This window comes from Equus caballus, chromosome 3, assembly GCF_041296265.1.
Source record: "Equus caballus isolate H_3958 breed thoroughbred chromosome 3, TB-T2T, whole genome shotgun sequence".
NCBI classification, from domain to species: Eukaryota; Metazoa; Chordata; class Mammalia; order Perissodactyla; family Equidae; genus Equus; species Equus caballus.
In genome coordinates this window covers 59,626,736-59,640,170 of record NC_091686.1, presented here as the reverse complement: position 1 = coordinate 59,640,170, position 13,435 = coordinate 59,626,736, and the positions used below count along the sequence as shown (strand labels likewise).

Below are 13,435 nucleotides of genomic sequence, written 5' to 3'. Positions count from 1 at the left end.
GAAAAATCAGAAACAGGGCAAATGTCCATCAGTAGCGGAATGGTTAAACAAATTATGGTATCCATAACATGGATTAGTATAGTATTAAAAGAAAAATGAGCTAGCTTTAAAGGGATCGACAAGTTAGGATGCTCATGAAATTTTACAAGTGAGAAAAGCAAGGTACCAAAAAATACTTACACTATGATTCCATTTAAAAAAATAAACTATGTGCATATGCACATATGTATGTGTATATATGTATACACACACACACATATACATACAGATATAAATATATACATACACACAAAAATATTTGCAAGGAGATATATCAAATTGTTAACAGTGGTAGTCCCTAGGAGATTGGAAATGGGACAGGAATATGGGATTTTCGTTTACATAGTTTTGAGTGTTAAGGATTTTTTTTTAAGAATAGACAGGTATTATTTTTTATTAAGTAAATGTGAATTTATGACATAATATGATATAATCATTATGATTTATGATATAAGCATTAACAAAGAAACTATGCACTGTCATGAAACAATCTCTAAACTATTAAGCAAAAAAGCAAGTTCTGGAATAATATAAATGATTGTTTATTTAAAAACAAAAGCTTAAAAAATCTTAAACTTGTATATATGTATGTATTAGGCATTGAAGTAAAATGAAATGTACCAAAAATGGAAAGGTACACACCAAATTGTTATTCTTGGTAGAATATTAAGATTTGTGTGACTGCTGGGGGACGGAGTGTGAAGAAGGGATAACCATCTTTTTCTCTATATACTTCTGGAGTATTCTAAATTACTTATAATTCAAAACATTTTCCAACTTTTTAAAGTTAAAGTAGTTTGACAATTTATAAGAGTAATGTTATTAATATGAATTACAAATCCAATTAAAATTAACAGAATAATTTAATTTCTGTTTTTCCAATGTATTTCCTCAGATTAACAACGAGATTTAGGTAAACTCTTACCTTTAAAAGAAGCTCGTCCCAAGTTTGTAATTTGAAAACTATATTGGAACTCTTCTTCAGACTTACAAATTGTGTCTTTTTGTAGAAGTCCTTTTTCAGTCAAAATAGTGTCTTTTTGTAGGAGTCCTTTTTCTGTCAGGTATCTAAGTGAATCAACAGTTATATCCCAGAGAGTTTTTTCTTTCAACAAAATCTTTTGCTGAACACCAAAAAATGTACCACTCATAAAGTGATATATGTCATCAAGATTTGTTGCAATCTGAAACAATTTGGGACATCATTGGAGCATTTTCCTTAATTCAAGACATCATTTTGAATGCACATCAAGATGATAACTCTTTTCCATACTTCAAAGCTATTTAAATAAAAAATTAGTATAAAATCTACATAAGTTGCATAAATAAAAGTAATTTTATAATGGCATTTTTAAATTAACAAGAAGAAACAATTTAAGAGAGAAGATAGTTACCATATTCATACTTTTTATGAAAACACCTACATATTTTTCATCCAAAAACTGCCTAGGTTGCAGCTAGCCAGGTGGCATAGTGGTTAAGTTTGCATGCTCCGCTTTGGTGGCCCAGGGATGGCGGGCTCAGATCCTGGGCACAGACCTACACACTGCTCATCAAGCCATGCTGTGGTGGTGTACTATATACAAAGTAGAGGAAGGCTGGCATAAATGTTAGCTCAGCGACAATCTTCCTCAAGCAAAAAGAGGAAGATTGGCAACAGATGTTAGCTCAGGGCCAATCTTCCTCACAAAAAAAAAAAAGAAGAAGAAGAAGAAGAAAAAGAAAACCAAACACAACCCTCCCTAGGTTTTTGTATGATTTTTCACAGTATCTCCAGAGCTGTGTTCTCTGTTTATTCACCCACCAATTATCACTAATTCTCACTTAGCCTCCTTCAGAAGCCCTCCCTTCATCCCTTTCCAGACACCTGTGAAAGCATTCTTTAGCTCTAAAAGTTATATTAAAAAAAAAAAACAAACACATGGAAAATACAACTGAAAGTCTCCACTAAAACGAGATCAGGCAATACCTTCCCTGATATTACCTAAAAATAAATAGCAGTTTTCTACCTCTTTTTGTCTCTCTCATTTGCATCTCCTTTTCCTATTCTGTTGCTGCCTTTTCTCTCCCCGTTATTCACTATGTAAAACTTATAATGGCGATCATAAGTAATACTGAATCCTCCACTGGGTATTCAGATATCGAGTTGACTTTGAATTAGAATAATTTTATATTAGCCAATTTCAATGAAATCAGCATGTTATACTAAAATATAGTCAATCAATAAGCATATTTCTCTTACAATTCTGAAGACATTTTAACTGGAAAACTTAAATAGCTATTTCATATTAAACCAATATAAGGAGTAACAAAAAATATTATGGAGCATAGACATTTTCTATTGCTGCTGCTCCTTTTAATAAAAATCATTTTTAATATAGTATTCAATTAAGCTAAAATTGCACTTTTAAGATATTCAAGAACTGACACTCACTTTGTAGATTAACAACGTATTCAGTTTCTGTATTGTTTTCTACTTGGTTGATTACAGTTAACACTGGGGGTAAAAAAAACCCCAAAAACCCTTGACTTGATCTTTCTTGCTACCAACACGTTATCTTTCTACCCCTGTGTGAAAAACTTTTAGATACAGTGATTTAAATCTGCCGGGACAGCCTCTGCCTCTCAGTTTCTCAGAGCTGCACTCTCCACTGTGGCTCCAACCTGCACGTTCACCCACTCCCAACTCCAAAGTCAATTCATTCACTAATTTAAGTGTTTACCAGGTGCCAACCACATGCCAGGCCCTGGGATTCAGTGATAAACGAAAATAAACATGGGCCTTTGCTTTCGCAGGGCTTATTCCAGTGGGGTAAAATTATTAGCCACATAATTGTCCTAACAAGAATACAATTACACACTGTCAGGTGCTACTAAAGGAAAGGAACGTGGTTCTAGAAGGCACACAACAGACTGCCTGGACCAAGAGCCATAGGGAGGCTTCCCTGAGGGAGCAAGGGTTAAAATCTGAAGGTTGAGTGGGAGTTAAGGGACAAAGGAGGGGGTGGGAATGAAACTGGAGACGGGGAGGTGAGATGGGTGAGGAGGGAGCATAGTGTGTTTGAGAAAGGAAAAGAGAAGGCCAGTATGACTAAAGTGCAGGGTGTGAGAAGGCTGGGGAGAGATGAGGATGGAGAGATGGCCAGAGGCCAAACCCACAGTGGATTTTGGATCCACTTAGACCATGATAAGGAATTTGGGCTTAATCCTAAAAGCATAGGGAAACACCCACTGACAAATCTTAAGCAGAAGGGGGTTACACATTTGGATTTTATGTTTTGAGAAGATCAATCCATGTGAAGAATTATTTGGAGAGATGTGGGAAGGCAGGGCAGAGTGGATGCAGGGAGACCAGTCAGGGGACAATTACAGTGATCCAGGCAAGAGACTGTGGGAGCGCGGCCCAGAGCGTCCGAGTGCAGGGATGTGGTCGAAAGCAGCCTACACAACCTGCCTCTCTTTGCCTCGGATTCCTTTTTTGCAAAAGGGGAGTTAAATTACTTAATTCAAAGGCATGTAAGAATCAGAGATAAAACATATAAAGTGTCTAGAGGGTGTCTGAAACATGAGTGTGATAAATAAACACCTGGAGGCTCCCTGAATCCTATGGCCCAAATGGTATGTTCTCTTACCAAGTCCTGGACTTTCTTTCTCTTCCCCCAAAGTACAGACCTAGTCTCTCCATCAGCAGAGGCTCACCTCTACCCTCCTGCCTCCTGACCTCACATTCTTGCCCTTCTTGCCTCTCACCCCATCCCACCTGGCTGTTCCAGTCCAGAGGACTTGACTTCTGCTTCAACTCTAACTGTAAAGACTTTCCTGGTTCTGCACCCTGTCTGGAATTCCAGCCTCCTTCCACAACTAGAGCTGTGTTGTGAACTCCTACCTGAGGAGCAGGAGGAACCAGATGGCCTGTCCTCAGATCAGGGCCCAGCAGCTCAAGTCCTGCCTCCCGTGCGCAGGCTTAGAACACCAGCTGTTTACCTGCTAATCTGAACCCACTGCTGCCTGGACTTCTTGCTGCTGCACTCCAGCTGTTAAAACAGACTTGAAATGCAGCAGCTATGCCCTGCGGATCCTGCATCAGCAGGCGGGTAGAACCACACCCTTGTGGCCAAGACAGTTCCCCAGTCTCCCTGTTACCGGAGTGCCCTGGTCTCAAGGGAAGCTCCAACTCTCTCCCAATTCTATTGCCTTTTGCTGAGTCTTAACTCGTGACATGTACAAAATTTTCAGATGTATGTATTATGAATACTACCCCCTGCCTTTTCTTGTTTTTAGTAACGTCTTTTGAAGAGAAATTTTAATTCTGATGAAGTCAATTTAATTGGTTTTTGTCTTTCATGATTTTTGTTTCCCACGTAAGAAACTTTTGCCTAGCCCAAAGAAAGGACAATTTTTCTCTTACATTTTCTTCTAGAAGTTTTATTTTATCTTTTAAGTTTAGGTCTATGATTCATTTTGAGTTAATTTTTCTGAACAGTGTGATGTAAGAGTAAAGGTTAATTTTTTTGCTGTCCCATGTGGATATCTAATTGTTCCAGCACCATTTATCAAAAAAATTATCCTTTCTCCATTTAAATATCTTGGCACCCTAGTTGATCATGTATGTGTGGGTCTAATTCTGGACTCACTGTTCTACTGGTCTATACATCTATCTTTGCACCAATATCACACTGTCTTGAATACTGAAGCTTTACAGCAGGTCGTGAAGTCAAGTAGTATGAATCCTGTAACTTTGTTATTCTTTACAACATTATTTTTGGCTATTCTACTCCTCTGGATTTCCAAATAAATTCTGGTATCAGCCTGCGATTTCTCCAAAAAGCCTTCTGAGATTTTGATTGGGATTGCACTGAATTTATAGGTCAATTTAGGAAGAAGCAACATCTGAATAAAATTGAGTATTCCAGTTCACGAGCATGGTATCTCTCTCCATTTATTGAGGTCTTCTTTAATTTCTCCCAGCAGTGCTTTATAGTTTTCAGTGTATAAGTCTGATACATATTAGTTAAATTTATCCCTAAGTATTTCAGGTTTTTTGATCCTATTGTAAATGGAATTGTTTTTCCAATTATTTGTAGCGAGTATATAGAAACACAATTGAGTTTTGTACATTGACCCTGTATCCTGTGATACTGCTAATTACACTCTAGTTTTTTTGTACATTCCTTTGGCTTTTTCTTGAACTCAATGTCACCAAAATAAGACAGTTTTACTTCCTCCTTCCCAAGCTGTATGCCTTTATTTTTCTTCCTGTCTTATTGTACTGGTTACAACTTCTGATACATGTTGAACAGGAGTGTGAGAGCAGACATCTTTTCTTTCCCTGATCTTAGGAAGAAAAACATTTAGTCTTTCACCATTAAGTGTGATGTTACCTATAGTTTTTTTTAATAAACACTCTTTAGGAGGTTGAAGAAGTTCTTTTTCAATCCTAGGTTGTTGAATTTTTATCATGAATGGGTGTTGAATTCCGTCAAATGGATAATCACACTGATTGAATTGTTAAACCAATTTTGCATTACTGGAATAAACTGATTGCTCATGGCATATTGCTCTTAAAATGTGTTGCTGGATTACCAACGCTTTGGTAAGGATTTTTTTTATCTATGTCTACCAGAGATATTGGCCTGTAGTTTTCTCTTGTCTTATCTTTGCCTAGTTTTGGTATCAGAGTAATGCTGATCTCATAAGATGAGATGAGCACTGTTCCCTCTTCCTCTACTTACTGGAAGGACATGTGAACGAATGGTATTATTTCTTCCTTAAATGTTTGATAGAATTCACCAGTGAAATTGGTTGGGCCTAGCTTTTTCTTTGTGGGAAGGTTTTAAAGTATAAATTTAATTTCTTTAATAGATACAGGTCTGTTTAGATTTTCTACTTCTTCCTCAGTTGATTTTGGGAGTTGCGTCTTTCAAGAATTTTCTCCATTTCATCTAAGTTATTGAATTCATTTTTCAGTGTTCAAGGATACAATTATTCAAGGATAAACCCTTACTATCCTTTTAGTATCTTCAGGATCTTTAGTGATGACCCTCCTTTCATTCCTGATATTGGTAATTTATATGTTCTCTCTTTTCCTCTTCATCAATTCAATCAATAATCTTACTGATCTTTTCAAAGAACTAGTTTGTGGGTTTCATTAATTTTTTCTCTTGTTTGTCTATTTTTTATTTCATTGATTCCTAATTTTAGCTGTATCACATCCTTCCTTCTACTTACTTTGTGGGGGGGTTTTGCATGTGTTTTTTTAGCTTCCTAAAGTGGAACTTAGGTCGCTGACTTTGGATCTTTCTTGTATTCTAATAAGCATTTCAAGCTTCTTCTTAAGCACTTCTTTAGCTGCATGCTACTAATTTTGATATGTTTGCTTTCATTTTCACTCCATTCAAAATATTTTCTCATTTTCCTTGTGATTTCTACTTTGACTACAGGTCAAAGTATGCTATTTATTTTCAAATATTTGGGTATTTCCCTAATATCTTCCTATTATTGATGTATACTATAAGTCTGTTGTCATTAGATACCATACTGTATATGATTTCAATCCTTTGAAATTGACTGAGACTTGTTTTATGGCCTAGAATATGGTCCACCTTGATGAATGCTTCATGTGCATTTGGTGAGTGTTCCACAGACACAATGGCACACTGGAAAGAGTACAAGCCAGCAAGGCAGGAACCTGATTATACTCCCATCTAAATCATAACTCATCGAATGACCTTAAACTAATCACTAATTCTCTGAGTCTGTTACCTAATCTAACATATAAATGTAATAAGACTTGATGATCTTCAAGATCTCTCTCCCTCCTTTATTAATTCCTTGGCAATCCTCCTACTGCAGGTCTTTATTACATTATACATGAATTACTACAACCGCTTCCAAACTAGTCTTGCAATACTTCTGCATACTATCATCCCCATTTCATACATAAGGCAACTGAGTGAGGTTCAAGAGAGAGTTAGTAACTTGCCCAGGGTAATAAGAGACAGAGCTGGGACCAGGACACAGGTCTGTGCGATATTTGAGCCCTTGCTCTAAACAACCAAAGAACACTTTTACTAATTCTTCACCGAAGAGTGACCGTGTCACAGCTCTTCAGTCTGGTATTTAAGCATATTCTCCCATTTTCCTCAATCTACAGCACACAGTCTGGCCCAAGCTTTCCCCCCAACTTCTACTCTCCAGGATCTTCAGCCCTCCTCTACAGCTATAACATCAGTCGACTGACTGTCACCTCACATCATTTTAAGATTTCTCATCTTTGATTCTATTTTAAGTACCTGGAATGGCTTAGCCCTTCCCTCTGCTCATCTAAAACCTCTATCTCCTTCAATACCCAGCACTAACTCTTTTACTTCCTGTAGACTTTCACTCTTCCAAACTGCCAGGGGATATTATAATATTTCACCATGCATCTGAAGGGACTCAAAAGCTTGTCTCATGGTATCTTTTATTCATTAATTGCCTTTTGTGTTTTCACTTAAACTGTTCAGGTTAAGGAAGGTAAACTGCACAGTGGGTTAGGAGCACTGGTTTTGTAGCTAGACAAAGTTGAATTCAAACCTTGGCTTTGCCACTCTGTGGCCAAGTGACCAGGGCACAAAGTTAAAATTTACTTAAGAATAACCCTAAAAAAGAGGTTTAACTCAAGTCAAGAGTAACCCTAAAAAAGAGAGCTAATTTCTAATCTTAGGAAAAAGAGTATTCCTGTTGTACCTTTTTCTTTTTTTTAAATTTTCTGCCTGATAAGGGTTATACTGATGCCACAATGTTTATAATACCCTAGAATGGTCGCAGGACTACAGACGAACATTACTCTACACAAGGGCAGAGATGCTGGATTATCCCGCAGCAGGACACATGTCTTTACAGCTCCTTGTAGCCCTGATAGTATCTCTCATTTGTAATGGGTGCCCAGTTATGATTTGTTGATTGTTCATATTCCTTACAACTCAAAGGATTAAAAATGCACATATAAATCCACATTCATAATTATCATGTCAAAGATCGTTCTTTTCCACATTAGAAGTTAACATTTTTTCATACTTTACAGTTTCCACACTTTTTTTTTTTTTGAGGAAGATTAGCCCTGAGCTAACATCTGCTGCCAATCCTCCTCTTTTTGCTGAGGAAGGCTGGCCCTGAGCTAACAACCATGCCCATCTGCCTCCACTTTATACATAGGACGCCTACCACAGCATGGCTTGCCATGTGGTGCCATGTCCACACCCGGGATCCGAACCTGCGAACCCTGGGCCGCTGAAGCAGAACGTGTGAACTTAACTGCTGTGCCACCAGGCCGGCCCCTTTTCATAACTTTTTAACTTCTATTAATTCAGGTAATAGTAATAAGATTTGAAAATATTAAAAATTACCTTCAAACCAATCAAAGAGAGAAACAAAGTCTGGATTCCCTTGGTGAATTCTTGAACAAGATGGCTATAACAGTTTTCCAATGGTCTGCTTATTAACTCCAATACCTACAGAAGTTAAAGCAATATTATGTTTGGTGTTATTACAAGAAATAAATGGTGTTCCACATAAAATTTTATATTTTGCATAGATCTTGTGGAGGCAGGCAGGGATAAAAAACATAAAGACAAAAAAAATTAGAATTTAGCAGGTGTTCTTATAAAAATGGAAGAAAGATAAACATGGAAAATACTTTTCATTATTTGCCTGAAATACAAAAGTATTCAAACTACTCTTCCTAAGCCTTAATCACAGAGATTAAGAAAACATTATTTAAAGGAATATTAACAATTAATTTTTAGAAGATGATCTTATAAAAGGGCCAGGACAAAGACGAAAAAAAGAAGACCAAACAACCAATCAACAAGCAGAGGGAGTATTACCTTTTGCTTGTCCTTTTCTTGCAATATAAGGATACTCTCCCCAGTAGAATCTATTCCAGCACGGCCGGCTCTGCCAATCATCTGTTTATACTGATTCCTCTTTAAAAATTCCTTAGCAACATAGGGCGCTCTTAAAATAACTCTGTGGAATTAATAAAATTAATTCAAAGTGATACTCCATCTACAGCATTACCACCTATTTTTAAACTCTTAATAATGTCATTATATCTATGTGATATTAAACATGATGACATAGTAACTCAAAATAATAAATAACTACTATTTACCAAGAATCTATGATGTCCTAGGTTCTTTATGTACCTTATCTATAATTCTTAAAAAATTCTTGGTAATAATATTCTTTTTATTTTTTTACAAATGGGCTAACCGAAGCACAGACAAGTTAAGTGGCTTACCTCAATTCACAAAACTAGTAATTACCGGAACCATGATCTGAACTCAAGGCTGCTTAGCTGCAAATCTTATGATCAATCCACTAGATCAACAGTCTCCAAAGATTTTTGATTTTATACTCTGTCAATGAAAAGTCTGACCAGGTACCACCAACATATGCATGTTTGTTTATGAATTTATACTGTTGTCAACTATAGAAAATTGCACATTTCAACTGTTTTTGACCTATATAAATGGTTATTTCAATCCTGCTCACATATATAGAAGTCATTAGCCAGCTTTCCTGTTCGAATGTGAGAGAAATCTGTCATTTGCCTATACTAACCAACCTACTCTTTATTTATAAATCTCAATGGATAGCCAAGATTACCAAACACTTGAAGAAAAATAACAACATAAAAGAAAAATAATAAGAACATAAAGAATAAATGTCTGACAGAAGCAGATAATACAGGTATTATTGTTAGAAGCAGATAATACAGTGAACAGAAAAAACAAATTTTTTTTTTCTTTTTTTTTTTTGCTGAGGAAGATTAGCCCTGAGCTAACATCCGTTACCAATCTTCCTCCACTTTCTGTGTAGGTCACTGCCACAGTATGACTGATGAGTGGTGTAGGTTTGTGCCAGAGATTCAAACCTGTGAACCCGGGCCACTGAAGTGGAGTGCACTAAACCTAAGCTAGAGGGTATTGTATTTACAATATGAGAGCAGACTATTATAAAGAAAGAGCAATAAATGAAGACGGTTCTTGGAAATTAAGAAAAAATTTAAATTAATTTAAAAATTCAATAGAAGGACTGACTAATGAAAGAACCTAGTTAATGGGATACACTTAAAAACGGATTTTGGAGCCAGCCCTGGTGGCCTAGCAGTTAAAGTGTGGCGTGCTCTGCTTTGGCGGCTGGGTTCGGTTCCTGGGAACAGAACCACACCATTCGTCAACAGCCATGCTGTGGCGATGGCAGTTCACATAGAAGAACCAGAAGAACTTACAACTATACATAACTATGTACTGGAGCTTGGGGAGGGAAAAAGGAAGAAAAAAGGAGGAAGACTGGCAACAGATGTTAGCTTAGAGTGAATCTTCTCCTGCAGAAAAACAAAACGAAACAAAAAAACAAAACACATTTTGTTATACAGAAGGCAAAGTTGAAGAAATCACATAGCTCATGTAGATTGAAAAATGTGAGAAAAGTTAAGAGATGTGAAAGCTCAACCCAAGAGGCTTCAATCCTATCTAACTGAAGTTACAAAAGGAGAGAACAGAGATAATGGAAGGAAAGAAACAATGAAAGAAATAACCGAAAAAATTACTCTAGATGAAGAGAGGCATCACACTTCAGGCTGTGAGCATGTACACATTGCTAAGCATGATGAATGAAAAGTGGCTAAGCTGGGATACTTGGGATTGTTGAACTAGATTTCTTGGGTTCAAACCTTATTTTTGAAACTCATTCGTTGGGCATGAAGTTGGGTAAGTTATTGAACTGTTCAATGCCTTAGCTTTCCTTTCTACAAAATGTGGATAATAAAATACGACCTTCCTCACAGAGGTGTTGTGAGGAGCTGTTAAGTCAGTGCATGTAAGGCTGATATGACATGGGGGACGGAGCGTAAGAGCTGTAACTATTATTATACACTATGACAAAATTTTAAGGTTAAACAGAAGGGTCTAAAAGCTTCTGGAGAGGAGAAAACAGCAAACCAAAGCAAAAACAAAAATGAGCAATGCTGGCTCCTAAAAGACCTGGAAGAACACTATCAAGTCCCCAAAGAAAAGAAATTGTACGTAGAATTCTTTTCCTAGCAAGGGGTTAAAGTGTGAGGCTAAAATAAAGACACCTTCAGCTATGCAAAGACTCAAAAATTTTTACCTCCAATGCAGCATTTAGAAAATAATTCCTCAAGGACGGCAAAATTAAAAGTGAATCACAGAAGGAAGATGTGGGTTACAAGAGGCAGTGGCAAGCAAAAAAACAACCATAATTTAAGGTAAGTTTAAATATTATTGATTCCAAGATGAAAGAAAGTTAAAAATCTGGAACTAAAATTCTAGGTGATTGCAACATATATGAGGCAATGCAGGAGAATATTCAAATGCTAAGATTCTCGTTATGCTTAGGAGAGGATATAGTTATTGATCGATTCTAAAATGACAGAAAAACATGTTTGATTATAATTGTGAAATTGTAACAGTAACAATTGGAATGAGAAAAGTAGGATATATAACTTCCTTTTTTTCCCTTTAATTTTCTGAAAAATGGAAAACTTAATCAGTGACAGAAGTCAAAAATAAAAGAAAGGATGAAGCTATAATTGGTAAAAGAAATGTAGTCTGAGTATTCAAAGTAAATTTACTAAATGAGAAACACAAGGACCTATCATATTGATAAAATGTATAATTCAGCAATAAGATATTTGGAGTAAATCTTTGTATACCTAAATAATTTTGAAATACAAAGCAAAAACTTCTAGAATTGCAAACAGGAGAAACTGACAACTCCATAATTAAAGTGGGAGACTAACACACCTCTCTGAAATTGACAGGTCAAGGAACTGCAAATAGTAAGAAAACAGAGGAGCTGATAACACAGTAACTGTGATCTCATTGAGATATATAAAACTGCCTACCCAACAGGAAATACGTATTTTTTTTTAACACTCATGGACAAACGAGAAAAACCGACCACTTATTTAAAAAAAAGTCACAAATTTTAAAGTCACAATTTATAAAGAGCAGAAATCAATTATACAGGCTCATAACTTTGGTAATAACTGAAAAGGTAATCAAGGATCTACTCTAAAAAAAGATACTAGACTCAAAAGTCTTTATGGATGAGTTCTCTAAGGTTTCAATTGAGGAAATCCTCAGGTTAAATAAACTCTTTCAGATCATAAAATTGGTGGAGAGCTTGTCAACTGTTTCTATACAACTAGGATAATAAACCCTAACACCAAAACCAGAGATGGAGAGCACACAAGAAAGAAGGAATTATACTACCAGGAAATCTATTAATGCTGTTTTTCATTAAAATATTAAAGGAAATAAACCAAACAATCAACTCAGCAAATGCTGGAAAAACATCTATAAATTCTCACCTAGTAGTGAGAAAGAGTAAAACAACAACAAATCTCCTGGCGAGCTAGGAATTGGAAAGTTTGGGGCCTGGCCAACAGTTACTTACATCTTACCTTCGAGCTGGTAGGTTAACACCTGCTGCGAGGGTGGATGTGCAGGTGAAAAGGCAGAGCACGCCTGTGGAGTAGGCCTCCTCCAGGAGCTTCCTTTCCTCGCTCGTTAAACCACTGTGGTGATAGGCAACTCCAAACGGGATGGTGCGCTTTAACACAGGACACAGGCTGCCACCGCTGAGGTTCTTCAAGTTCTGAATCACCTCCTGCTTCTCTTTCTCCCTGTGTTTCAGACAGTCCCTAGGAAAAACATCTGTTAGAAATATGAACCCTTGATCTTACAGTGACAACGTGCCTATCATTTTAAATTTAGTACATGCCATGTAAACATTCTTTTTAAAAAAAATGTATTAGTTTTATTGCTATAAGTACAAACAATGTTCTTAGAATTTTGACTCTCATTTCATTAACTATTTAGGCAGTCTCTCTCAACCTTTTTGTGGCTCACAGAGCTCTCTGAAAATCTGATTACAGCAAAGGAAAAAAACAAATGTTCACATAAACACAATACTTTGCATATAATCTCAGAGGGTTCATGGACTTCCTCAAGTTCATTCCTGTATTTTCTATGACTCTCTGGATGCCAGGTCTAGACTTTGCTCCAGATGTTTTCACTAGAATATTTTTTCACTAGAAAACATTATTTTTTCACTAGAACATACATCTTTATTGAAGATGATTTGTCTTATTTTAAGCCATAAATTTTCTTCTCTGAAGATGGAAACATATATATTATTAATTCATATGTACTATATGTAAAACACTGTCTATAAACATTAGCATTTTAGAAGCCTTAACAATATCCTAAAATGTCTCCATATCCAGAAGCACCTATTATTTTAAATTCTTGAAAGAAAGACTAAGAACAACTAACTACTACTTGACTGTAAAGCAACAATTTCTGAATACCAGCAGCAAACA

General features: G+C 36.3%; 1 protein-coding gene across 11 annotated transcripts in view; it reads right to left on the bottom strand.

Moving 5' to 3' along the window:
• Positions 1–13,435, bottom strand: part of HELQ (helicase, POLQ like) — a 50,853-nt gene that overhangs the window by 20,466 nt on the left and 16,952 nt on the right. For 6 of the 11 annotated variants that reach the window (XR_001380469.3, XR_011437067.1, XM_014738789.3 and 3 more), the window contains 4 exons: positions 12,515–12,754; positions 8,907–9,048; positions 8,427–8,531; positions 965–1,223 (listed from right to left, as the gene is read on the bottom strand). Coding sequence is in view for 4 of the 11 variants with exons in the window: in XM_014738789.3 (XP_014594275.1) it covers positions 965–1,223; positions 8,427–8,531; positions 8,907–9,048; positions 12,515–12,754 (746 nt within the window). In the remaining 7 variants the exon portion in view is untranslated. Of the gene's footprint in view, positions 1–964; positions 1,224–8,426; positions 8,532–8,906; positions 9,049–12,514; positions 12,768–13,435 lie in introns of those variants that run through there. The other 5 variants (XR_011437062.1, XR_011437063.1, XR_011437064.1 and 2 more) reach the window with 4 other exon arrangements.